The sequence below is a fragment of the Piliocolobus tephrosceles genome, chromosome 1 (assembly GCF_002776525.5).
Source record: "Piliocolobus tephrosceles isolate RC106 chromosome 1, ASM277652v3, whole genome shotgun sequence".
NCBI lineage: Eukaryota > Metazoa > Chordata > Mammalia > Primates > Cercopithecidae > Piliocolobus > Piliocolobus tephrosceles.
Genome location: NC_045434.1, coordinates 36,363,945 through 36,376,128, shown reverse-complemented (window position 1 = coordinate 36,376,128; position 12,184 = coordinate 36,363,945). Strand labels below are relative to the sequence as shown.

General features: G+C 53.8%; 1 protein-coding gene across 1 annotated transcript; it reads right to left on the bottom strand.

The window, feature by feature from the left end:
* Positions 1-2,879: 2,879 nt before the first annotated feature.
* FAM163A (family with sequence similarity 163 member A) lies at positions 2,880-9,222 on the bottom strand. Its single transcript, XM_023194266.1, has 4 exons — positions 9,130-9,222; positions 5,013-5,034; positions 3,876-3,990; positions 2,880-3,290 (listed from the first exon to the last, which is right to left on the bottom strand). Exons 3-4 carry the CDS (start codon positions 3,966-3,968, stop codon positions 2,880-2,882), a joined length of 504 nt encoding a protein of 167 aa, XP_023050034.1. The 5' UTR covers positions 3,969-3,990; positions 5,013-5,034; positions 9,130-9,222.
* Positions 9,223-12,184: the final 2,962 nt, after the last annotated feature.

The following is a 12,184-nucleotide window of genomic DNA, read 5'->3' as shown; positions in this document are numbered from 1 at the left end:
GCAGGGAGAGCGTTGAACACAGACGCTCTGGGTGTTGACGAGGAGGCTTCACCCTTAAATCCACACCAACTGCTCCCTTCACTTCCCCCGGTGAAGAACGAAGGACCCTGTGGGATTTCTACTTCGAATCTCTCATTTATTCCGACATTCACTCGGTTGCGACTCCAAGTTGTCAAAGATGCAAGACAAGAAGTCTACAGCAGGAGTGGTGAAGTGGAGGTGGAGAAAGACTGTGGAGAGGGCTGTGTTCCTGGCCCCTCCTTCTCTTCCAATTTAGGGCACCGTTTGAAAAGAGTACAAATAGTGTCCCTTAGCACAGACTAGACAGCAGAAAAGGACAGTGTAGTTAAGTGGGGGAGCTCCCTTTTCCACAGGGTGGGGGCCTGCAGCTGCAGCGGGCAGGCAGACAATCTCCAGCCTGGTTGGAGACCGTGCCCTGAGCAGCGTGGGCTATGTGGGGAAGAGCTGGGGCCCACTGTCTCTCCAATGCCCCAAACCCAGATTGTGATTTGTGGGGCTGGCAAGGCTTAGCTAGGAAAGTGGTAGGAGGGAGGGGATTGCACAGGACGCTTGCACTCAGGGACCCCATCGATCGGGGCAAGAAGCGGGTGATGGTTAATTGGGTCTTGATTTTTACAAAGGCAGGATGTAGGAATGATGTCTTTTCTGGCGAGGAGGACGTGGCTGCTGTGGTTGATTGGCTGTGGAATTCCAGGGGAGCAAGGCACTAGGAAGTGGGGAACGCTGCCAGGCCCAGCAGCTCGTCAGGAGCTTGCACTTGGCCCAGTTAGGGCTGGCTGTGGGACGCGCGTGCTGAAACTGCTGCCGAAAGCTGCCCCTCTGTGCCAGGAGACAGATCCCACTACCCCACCTACAGCTGCTTCCTGGTACAAGAGAAGTTACCATTTGAAGTGACTCCATAGGAGAGTCTGACAAACATGTTTGCTTTTCACTGACAATTAAAATTGTTTTGCTGCTGATCTTGTTTTATGGTGGTCTTTCATCCATCAGCAAGCATCCCTGCACACAAGATCAGAGAGTTGGGTAAATACATCCAGGCCCTGCCAGGATTGGGGCAAGAGGGAGTGGTCTGGGCTGGCAGATCTTTTTCGGAAATTCTCACTTTTTGGAGCACTAAAGGGTTCTTAGTCTATCTGGGCAAGCCTCGTTTCCCTGGAATAAATGGAATCTCAGAGATTAGTGACTAGTCCTAGAGCTAATGAGTGACCAAAGTGTGACCAGAGCCCAGGTCTGTTTCTCAACCCAGGGCACTTTGATTCTAGATTGAGATGTGAGGTGACAGGTGCCTTAACAGTGGCGCAAAAGATGTGCATTCCTCTCCTCTTCCCTGCCCGCTCCCTGCTCTCTCAGCGGCACCCTGACCTTTGTCAAATGCAGAATCAAGATTTCAGCAGGGGGGCTAGCCCTTTCCCTGCCCCACCCTCCTTGAATTCAGTGACTCAGGAGTGGGAGGGGCGTTAGCTATGCCCTTAGAAGGGGGCCAGCTTCTGCAGAGGCCACTGGAAAACTCATCAAGATACTCACAAAGCATAAAGCCACTGACACATTCTAAGTGGGAAGTCGGAGTTGGAAATGAGGCTGGTGTGAGACACAATAAAAGGCTCATTGCCAGGAGACTGGGGAGTAGGGCGGCCAAGGGAGGGCGGCGAGCGTGGAATCCCTAAGTCACGTCCCTCCCATCCTCAGGACTGGGCTGTCGCTCTGGAGGGTTGAAGATCCTGCTCAATGGCATCACAGGTGGATGCTCACGTAGACTGCCGGGCTCTGGCGGAGTCGACGTGGTTTCAGCCGCTACAGCATCGCCCCACGGAGACTCCGTGCTCTTCCTGTTCACTAGCCCGCTGGCTGCCATGGGGATTGGCCACGTTAACCAGCTTTCCTTCAAGCTGTTTGGGTATCAGACTTTTCCTTCTCGAAGGTACATGGGAGACCTTTCCTTCCTGCAGCTCCTGAAGGTACAAAGCCCCTGGTGCCTACCCGTGGTGACTGGTGTGTGTGTGTGTACACCTGGGAACGGGCATGCACACACCCTCACAGGACTGCATCCACGCAAGCTGCTCCGCGTGGTGGGCTGGGCCGAGACAGTCAGCTGGTCTCTTTGCTAAGCTACTAGAAGTCGGCTAACAAAAGTGAAAAAGCTTCTCCAGCAGGGGGCGCTGGTTCCTAAGGCAGAGAAAGGATTTCGGGGAACACAAGGTTAGACAGTCACTTTCTGGTGCAGTCCCCACAGGCAACCTTAGGCTTTAAAGTCAACTTGACGTGTTCCACGAGGAAGGGGGCAGGTGAGATGTGATATGTTCAGGAATCAACGTCCCTACGGGAGCAGCTACAGTGACAGCAGCAGCTATGGTAACTAACGTACAAAACTTGGCTGTGAACTAGCTGTTGAATTCATCTCAGCAAGCTCCTCCTGAAGCAGTGCTGTTGACCCCCCGCCCCTGGCTTCTCCAATGCCGGAATTGCAGCTCTCACTTCTCCCCTTGCCCTCTGTCCGCTTCTCCTAGGCACGGATGCTTCATCTCCCGTGGACCCTGGAGGGCTCCAGAGCCTTTGCTGAGCTTTCCCCGGTGCTCCTTTTTGCAGTTCAGCAAATTCAGGGGACTGGGGCACACTGCAAGGGGTTGTCGTGGTGCTGGGGCTGCTAGAGGAGTGTCCCAACCAAGAAACTGGTGAAGCTGCAGACTTGACCTAGCAGTCCCCCACCTCTGGGCCACAGAGTTGGAGCCAGGCCCTGTCCGGGTTCTCAATGCACTCAAAAGCTTAAAGCCCCTGTGGGGCTGCTGGAGGGTCATCCACCGCCCCCATGGCCCCCGCCAGGGCAGCAGTGTGGGTGTGTGTGGGGGTCGGGGTGGAAGGGTTTACACGTCTGTACTAATAGCCCTTGGATTGGTGAAGGCCTCACGCCCAGAGCCTGGCCAGGTCACCGGATAACTCTGGGGTGCTGCCAATTTGAGGGATGGGGGTCCCCCCTCTTTGTAGTATGTGGGAGCAAAGGAGAGCCTCTCGCCTCCACCCCCATTGGGCACCATGTCAGCCGTCCGTATGTAAAAGGGGGAGCTGTATGGGGAGCAGGTAGTGCAGTGGCTCGCGGCCACCCCGCAGGGCTGGCTGCAGGGCTCGCTGGTGAGAGGTGCCAGGCTGCCTCTGCCGTCCAGGGCTTGGGAGCTGCAGGCATTGCAGCTGGGGCCTCTGGGATGTGTGGGAAGGTCGTGCTCCCGCTCCTCCTCCTCGTCTGCATCCTCGGTTCCGCTCTTCTTGCAGCAGTAATACTGTGCGAAAGGGGAGAGGGATGCCTGAGAGGATGAATGCTTCCCCGACCCCACGCATTTTAGAGTGTGCACAGGTGCCCCTGCCCCTGCTCCATGGAGAACCTAGTGCCAGGCACTGAACCCCAGGGGGCCTGCTCCACAAGTTTCTGTTCCCAGCTTTGCAAGGCCAGTGCTGCTTTCCCTTTCTCCTCCCACCGCTCCTCGCAGTAACTCCGGGCTGTGGTTGACTTGGGCAGGGACACACGTGTATTGAAGACACGGCTGGGGCTGCTAGCGGCAGCTTTCAGAGCCTCCCCAGAATGGTGCTCTTCCCACACCCCTGAAATCTCAGAGGTGCAGGACACACAACCCAATGACCCCGTATCTCCCCAGCACACTTTCTGTGTGCTCTGAGCGGGCGGGCTGGGGGGTGCTTAGCTTCCTTCTGACCAGCCCCAACTCCCAGCCTCCTTGACTTACGCCTGCCACATTCCATGGCTTTGGGCTCTGTGGGCCCTTAAGTCAGCCTCCAGTTTCTGCCCCCATAATGAAAAAGAGGTTTGCTGGTGGCCTGGCAGCCTCTAGCTACGGGTCCCGGGGACTGACCTGGAGCCTGCAGTAGCACAGGACGGCAATGATGCAGAGGAGGATCACCGTAGCTAGGATTCCGCCAGTGATCACAACCGTTCCCGCTGTCATCCGCCCGGCGCCCCATCAAACTCTGCAAAGATGTGCGGAGGGCTGAGGACCAGCTGTGGCTGCAGCCCTGGGCTGGGCCGGGGGGAGTCTTTCTGGAACTGCCCCGAGGCTGGGGCAGCGGGCCTGAGGGCAGCAGGTGCAGGGAGGGCCAGGCCCCAGGGGCTTCCTGAAGGCTGAGGACTGGCTCTGGCTCCAGACCGGGCCAGCCTAAGTGGGGGAAGTTGGAGGTGTTTGGCACAGGGCAGATAACAGCTGCGGGAGGGAAGAGAGAAAGCTGAGTGCTAATTCTGCCCCTTGCTTCTATCCAGTTTCAAAAAGTTCTCACGATCTTTCCCCTTTGGTGCTCTTCTCGCCTTTCCTCTCCCCTCATACCCTTCTTAGCCCCGGCTTCTGCGTGGCTCCAGACACAGAGGAACAGCTGCTGCTGATTGCGGGGCTCCTCCCTGTGTGGCATCACGCTAAGCACCCCCACGCATCTTACCACATCCTCGCGATAACTGACCCTTCGGGGCAGTTATTAGCTATCCCTACTGCACGCATGCTAAACGGGGGCTGAGAATAATTTGGCTGCGATTCCACCCAGCCCGTTCATCCCCAAAGCTGTGCTCTTGATCCCCGCCATCCTGGCACACACCCCAGTGGTCCCTGAGCCTTTGTCCCGGGCTGGCGGGGAAAGGGCCAACTCTCAAAAACATCAGGTGGCTTTTCTCTGGCTCAAACCCGCACTTCTTTTAGAGGTATCTCTGTTCTTCAAACCCTCCTGAAAAGCAAGGGCAAGGCAAGCCCAGAGGGAGTGGTGTGTGGCATCCTGGGCCCCGGAAGGCTGTGGCCAGACGGGGGAGACTGGTCCTGGCTTCTGAGGCTGAATGAACAGGACACAGGCAAGCTCTGGGCATGAGGCTGTCCTGGCTTCAGGCAGATTATCCTTTTAGGTCAGTAAATGGGGATTTCTGAGCCTCCCAGTTGCACTGGGACCAAGGGGGCAGGAGGATGGGGACTAGGGACTTGGCATCTTGGAGATGGAAAAATGACTAGATCACTTACATTCAGTAAAGGGAACGGTGACCTGCAAGACAACAGAAAGGACAGAGATGTTGGAACAAGAGAGTTACCTGCTGAAAAAGGCCGGAAGGGTTAGATGATTCCCAGCCAACCCTCATTTTGCTTTCTTCACTGTGTGGCATATCATCAGTGAGCCCACAGACGCCAAGTCTGGCTCTCCAACTGCTAGCAGATGGACATTTCAGTGGATGTCCCAGTGGTCACCTCAAACTCAATTATGACAGGTTAAAGTCATCACCCTGCTCTCCAAATGGACTCCAGCCTCTGACCTGTCTGTCTCTGTTGGTGACTCCACCATAGCTGCCCCGAGGGGCTTTGCAAGTTGTTTATTACTGAGAGGGTAAGTGGGGCTAGAACCCAACCGCACTCTGCTCACAAAGCTGTGCACCCTGGCGTGTTCACCGGGTAAAAGGGGTACCTTTATCTCTTCACCCAAACATACCACCTGCCCACCACTGTCATCCTAGAGAGCTGCACCTGCCCAGCAGCGCGGCTCCAAATCCACTCCTGCTCTGTGGACTAGCAGCGTGGGCATAACCTGGGAGCGCCACTGGAAAGATGGCATCTCAGGCCCTCCACAGGACTAGTGAGTCAGAGTTTGCATTTTCACAAGGTCTCAACTGAATAAGCTGCACATGAGAGTTTGACAAGGCCATGGGACGTTCCCCCAGCTGCCCACAATTGAAACTCCTCAAATTCTTCTTTGGCTTCCCCAGTCTTCTGTCGCCCACTCCAGTGAAGACTCGTCACCTCTCAAGCTGCAGTGGCGCAATGGTTTCCTAACGAACCTTCCCAGTTTTGTCTCTGAGTACCCTTCCTGCCACCAGCTGTTAAGCCTTTCTTCATACCCCTGGGCGTTTCTGTGACTCTCATGCACCACATTGCCTGCAGGATACATTTATCTGCCCATAAACTTTTAGAGACAGCTTCAAAGGCATAGCCATCCCCCAAGTTCCTGCATGCTCACCCTATTTATCTTTCCCTCCTCACCTCCCTTTCTTCCGCCTACGTGATCTGCTGCCCCATCATGCAGTCCCACTGTTCCTTTTTTTGGAGATGGAGTCTCACTCTGTCCCCCAGTGTGGAGTGCAATGGCACAGTCTCGGCTCACTGCAACCTCTACCTACCGGGTTCAAGTGATTCTCGTGCCTCAGCCTCCCGAGTAGCTGGGATTACAGATGTGCAACCCCACCCTGGGCCAATTTTTCTATTTTCAGTAGAAACAGCATCTCACCATGTTGGCCAGGCTGGTCTCGAATTTCTGGCCACCCACCAAGTTGGGTGATCCACCTGCCTCGGCCTCCCAAAGTGCTGGGATTACAAGTGTGAGCCATAGTCCCACAGTTCTGAAGCAGCTTATTGCCTAGTGATGAAAATACACGGGGCAACCCTTACGACACCGTGTGAGACTCGTAGCCACAGAATCGCAGACCAGAACTGTGGAACACAGAGTGCGGCAGCTAATGACTTGGGGGGAGATGCTCCACTGCAGGTGTTGTATTGAGCTGAATCCTAAAAGGTGAGTGACAGCCTTTTAGGTAGACAAGGTGGGGAGGGAGAATGAACAGAACAGTTCCAGGAACTGCGAGGGATCTGGCAAGGCTGGGACAGGCCAGGGCAGGTATGTGCCTGGAGAGGCGGCAACCCGGGCAAGGAATCCGGATGAACTCTCCTGGAGGCCGTGGGGGTTCCTGAGGGGGCTTTCGACAGGGGAGTGTGTGGTCTTTCTTTTTCTGTCTGTTTAAATCCTGCCCTTCCTTCAAGGTTCTGAGAATCCTCCCCTGAGTGCCCCAGCCCTGATGCTGTCTCACTTCTGGGCTCCTACTGCAATGCCCTTCATGGTTCACTCTTCAAATCCCACTTGGTGGGATAAGAGTCAACTTTTCATGTGGAAACATGTTGACTCCTCCTCCACTATATTATAAGTCCTCTGGGATCAGGGGTTGTGTCTTACGTGGTCTGCTATCCCCTGCAAGCTTATGCACCATGTCTGACACACGGTGTCAGACTTAATAAAAGCTCACTGTTTAGCTTGTCACAGCTCTGGCAGTTATGACTCTGACAGACCACCAGGGGGCAGCAAACTGTATCTCTCAGCTCAATCCCATTGGCAGACTTGAGCGTCCCTGTTTGAGACCACTTTGATTTTGCCCAGTGCATGGTGGGCCATGCTTCAGAGGTTTCTTGGGGCATCTGGAGGCGGGGCCAGATGAATCTCAGCTTGGGGAAGGCGTAGGCACTTTCACTACAGCACCACTTCATGCCCCCAACACTTCCCTGCATATTCATCGCTGAGGGTTGCTTATGGACAGAGTGGTCTAGGAGTGACCTGAAGCTGGGGAGGCAGCAGTGATCCACCCCACAGACAGGCTTGGACTAGTGTTCCAGGATGTGCCCAGCCTGTTTTAGGAGACAGGGAATTGTGGAGAAGCCGTATAAGAACAGTGCCCTCCCTCCTCCCTGCCCCTGTCCTGGGACACCCCTCCTTCAGGACCACACAGGTTGCGCACAGCAATGGCCTGGACATTGGGGGCATGGCATTGTGGGCAGAGCTGGGGTTCTCAAGGCCCAGGTTCGAGGATCACCTGTGCCACTGAGCAGCTACCCCATATTGGAAAATGACCTTTCTCACTTCTGAAGCAAAGATGAACAAAACACTCAGTTCTCACATTCCTCTGTCTCCCTCGCCAGTAGGACTGTAAGGAATTGTAATCAAGGATCGCCTCTCCTCCTCTGAGTTCTTAAGTGTGACTGTGAGGAATGAGGGGGATGGGCGTGAGAGCTCTCATAAGCCAGGAAGGGACATGTAAAGGGTGTGAGATGAACTAATCAGCTCTCAACAGTTTCCCTGAAGGCTCAGTATAATGGAAAAAGAAATTTTTTTTTTTGAGACAGGGTCTTGCTCTGTCGCCCAGGCTGGAATGCAGTGCTGTGATCTCGGCTCACTGCTGCTTCAACCTCCAGGGCCCAAGCGATCTTCCCACCTCAGCCTCCCAAGTAGCTGGGACCAAAGGCGCGTGCTACCACACCCGGCTAACTTCTGTACTCATGGTACAGTTTAGCATTTAAATTCCCACATTCAGTGGCTCTCTATGATTTCAGGAGGGCTCATTGTCTCTTTGCAATTAGATGCAAATGCTGGCAGTAACTTCTTACACCCAAACGGCAGCCTACGGTTTACAAAGTGCTCCATTTATGCTCTCTTATGGCGGGCAGGCTCTGAGATGGCCCAAGTGGTCACTGCCTCCTGGCAGTTATGCCCTTGTGTACTCCCCCACCCCAAGTATGGGTGTGGCCTGTGACTTGCTTCTAACTAACAGAATGGGTAATGGGATGTCACTTCCGTGAACAGATTATATAAGATTCAGACTATTCTCTTGCTAGCCATTGTCTCTGATGGTTTTGATACTGAAAGTTGCCATGTTGGGGAAGCCCATGTGTGAAGAAACCTAGGGTGGCCTCTGGCCAATTCCTGGCTGGGGACTGAGGCCCTCAATCCAGCCTCCCAAAAGGAACTGAACAGCCACATACATGAGAGTGGAAGTGGATCCTTCTCCAGTTGACCTTGGGGATAAATTGACAACCCCAGCTGAGACCTTGAGGCAGAGGGTCAACCGGCCACGTCTGGACCTCTGACCCACAGAAACAGAATCATTGTGTATTGTTTTAAGCTGTTGAGTTTGTGGTCGTTTGTGATGTAGCAAAAGATAGCGAATACACATTCTTGAATCTTACAAAAGCCCCAGCAATGCTGGAGGAGAAGCGAGACCATTAAGTCATTTTTCTAAAGTCATAGGATAACAAGTGTCTGCGTCAGGGCCCACGGGCCAGTGCTGTGGAGTTTCTAACACACCAGCTGCCTCCTGAGGTGTCCTGAGGACAGGAGAAAGAGGTGCGTATTTCTCAGCAGGTCTGGGGCAGAATGACTCAGTGGTGGCCAAGTCAGGGAATGGGGGTAGCCAGAGGACAAACCTGCTGCCCACTGAAGAATCCTAAGGGCCTTCCCTCTGTGACCAGGACTTTCTGAAGCTCCTTCCCCACTGGTGGCCCAGACACCCTCTCCCAGGGGAAAAGGGAGTGGCCCGTGCCTTACACTTACGTGAAACAGCTGGAGCAGTGGTGGCTCAGTCACGCAGGCTACGCCTGAGCAGACAGCAGGTGGGGGTGCGTCATGGCCAAGGGCATCAGTCCCTGCCAGAGAAGAGAGAGGAAGACCCATGAAAGCCGGACAGGAAGGCTGAGGACAGACAGGCTCCTGCTGGCCCCCAGGTGTGACCCCATGGCTCTAGAGTGGAAGCCTCTCCGGGGGTTTGCTTCTTGAGGGTAAAGCTCCGCAGCTGCCTTGGTTTCCGAGGCCCCAGCCTGAGAACCTGAGGACAGACCTGTAAGGTTACGTCTACCCCAGCTGTGTCTCCTTCCCTCTGTGGTGCTTCTGGAACCCTGTGCCCAAGGCAGCAGCAGAATGCTGGGCACGTGTCTGGGAGGTGATGCTGAGCGGGGCAGGGCGCTCGGCCGGTTTTCTCCTGCTCTACTGGAGGATTTGGATCTGTGCCCAGTGGATGCATCCTTGTTGCCTGCATGACTGACCCTGCTCTTAACATACATCTTTCCCAGCCCCTTCCCCACCGTTTCCTGGTCCTATTTTTTCCCAGTGCCTGGGCTGCACACTTCCTTCCCCTACTCCAATATCCTGACTTCTATCAGGCCAAAGATGGCGACTGGACAGCCAGAGGAGCAAGTTCAGGCTGCTGTGCTGTTGGGGGAGGGGGAGGCAGGGTCCTCCCGAGACCTCCAGGAATCCAGGGTAGGCTAATTTTTGGGGGTCTCTTTACATTCTTTTATTTGTTTATTCATTTAACCAATCAGTCTAACCCAGGACAGTGCTGATTTTTTTTTTTTTTTTGAGACACAGTCTCACTCTGTCACCCAGGGTGGAGTGCCACTCCAGCCTCGGCCTCCCAGGTTCAAGTGGTTCTCCTGCCTCAGCCTCCCAAGTAGCTGGGACTACAGGCACACACCACTGTGCCCGGCTATTTTGTGTTTTTAGTAGAGATGGGGTTTCACCACGTTGGCCAGGCTGGTCTCAAACTCTTGACCTTAAGTGATCCTCCTGCTTTGGCCTCCCAAAGTGCTGGGATTACAGGCTTGAGCCACCGTGCCCGGCCAGGACGGTGTTGATCTTTAAATAATCACTCAACATTATTCGGAAGAGTCTGAACCCTACACTGAGAGAAGGAGGGAGAGGAGGGATGCCCTGTGGGGGTGATGCTCAGCCCTGGCTCAGAGGTCCCCAGGAGGAGAGGCCTCCCTGGGTGAGGGATGTTTGTATTGGGGAGGAAACCCAGCCATTAACCATATCCACAGAGCCACCTTCCAAGGGGACAGGGCTAACCACCTCCAGGTTCTCACCCTTGGCCAGAAGCTGGAGGTCAAAGGACAAACACTAGCATGATGCCTCAGGGACTAGGCCTATCTGAGCCCAGCAGCTCTCAGAGGCAGAGAGCCCTGGGGAAAGCTGAGAAGGAGGCAGAGTGACTGCATGACAGAGCAGCCCTGTCCCCATTATCACCTCCCTCCTAGATCTAGACCTTCCTACACTCTCCCAGCTCCTGCCTTGGACATTCTGGGCACTTAGGCTTTCTTTTCTCCAAGATGTTCTCACTCAGATTAACCTGTGACGTAGAGTTTAACGTCACTGGGTATCACAGAGGGGCTCTTCCTGCACGAGTTCTGACACGGCAAAGGGTAGAAATCAGAAGGCGAAAGTGAGTCTAGGGCAGGGCCCTCTTCCCCTGGCTGTGCACAGACTGTACAACGGGAATGTAAGAACATCTGTCTCAGGATTCATGGATGCTTTCACCCACTTTATAAAACATGGATAGGACTGTAACTTGGTGAAGGTTTGGTGAGGGGATTTCCATGGTGAGAGGCGTTGCTGAGCTATGTATCCCAAGGGAGGAGAGCTCTGGGGCTGGCTGTCTTGAGTCAATATTGTGTAAGTTTCAACAGGGAGAAGACCTCCACTGAAGAGGCTGTGGGCGGCCTCCAGATGCCCAGAGGCTGAGCAAGGGGTTGCAAGAGACTCCTGGGATAGAGATGCAGTGCTTGAATGGGTGAAGGGAACTTCAGGAGAGAGGGGTCCAGTCCAGCAGGGAACCCCAGGAGAGCCCACAAAAACATTTTCAAAAGTAAGAGCCAGTTTTAAGTTTCTCCAAGCTCTCTAACCAGTAAGAACCCCGAATTTCAATCCTGGCAAGTGGTAAAACAGCAGCTCCTGGGTGGTGGTAGGGAAGAGAGAACAGGGCGATGTAGACAGCAGAGGGACGTGTGGGGCCCACCTCAGGTGCTTCCAGCTTGAGCAGAGCGAAACTGGAAGAAAGGAGAAAAACAATGCAGTCAGAATAAGGGGGTTTTATTACTTATGATTTTTATTCCTTTTTTTTTTTTTTTTTTTTTTTGAGATGGAGTTTCGCTCTGTCACCCAGGCTGGAGTGAAGTGGCGCAATCTCAGCTCACTGCAACCTCCGCCCCCTGGGTTAAAGCGATTCTCCTGCCTCAGCCTCTCAAGTAGCTGGGATTACAGGTGTCCGCCACCACCCCCGGCTAATTTTTGTATTTGTAGTAGAAAGGGGGTTTCACCATGTTGTCCAGGCTGGTCTCAAACTCCTGACCTCAGGTGATCCACCTGCCTCGGCCTCCCAAAGTGCTGGGATTACAGGCATGAGCCACCACGCCCGGCCTCTGATGCATTCTAATGTCTGAGTGGACTATCTATAACTTACAGTAACTACAAGGCTATCACCGAAGACTGGATGAAAAAGCAATGGGATTGGACCAGGTTTTTTTTCTAGGGGCAGGGGAAGATTTCTCCCACTGAATACATTTTACAGGCACATTTGAAGAAAAAAATTAAAGTTGCTTTTTGAGCATAAATCATGCAACGTGCTTGTTACTTATAGAAAAATGATCCATGGAAATGTAATTACTCCGGTGTCTTTTTAAAAAACTTTTATTTTAGGTTTGGGGGCACAAGTGCAGGTTTGTCACACAGGTAAACTCATGCCATGGGGGTTTGTTGTACCGACTATTTCATCACCCAGGTATTAAGTCTAGTGCCCAATATTTATTTTTTCTGCTCCCTCCCTCATCTTACC

Bases quoted from the DNA above. Each gene is read 5' to 3' on its own strand.
- FAM163A (XM_023194266.1), bottom strand. From the start codon at position 3,968: ATGACAGCGGGAACGGTTGTGATCACTGGCGGAATCCTAGCTACGGTG. The intron at 3,291-3,875 runs GTCAGTCCCCGG...CCTTTCGCACAG, and splicing joins TGTGCTACTGCAGGCTCCAG to TATTACTGCTGCAAGAAGAG.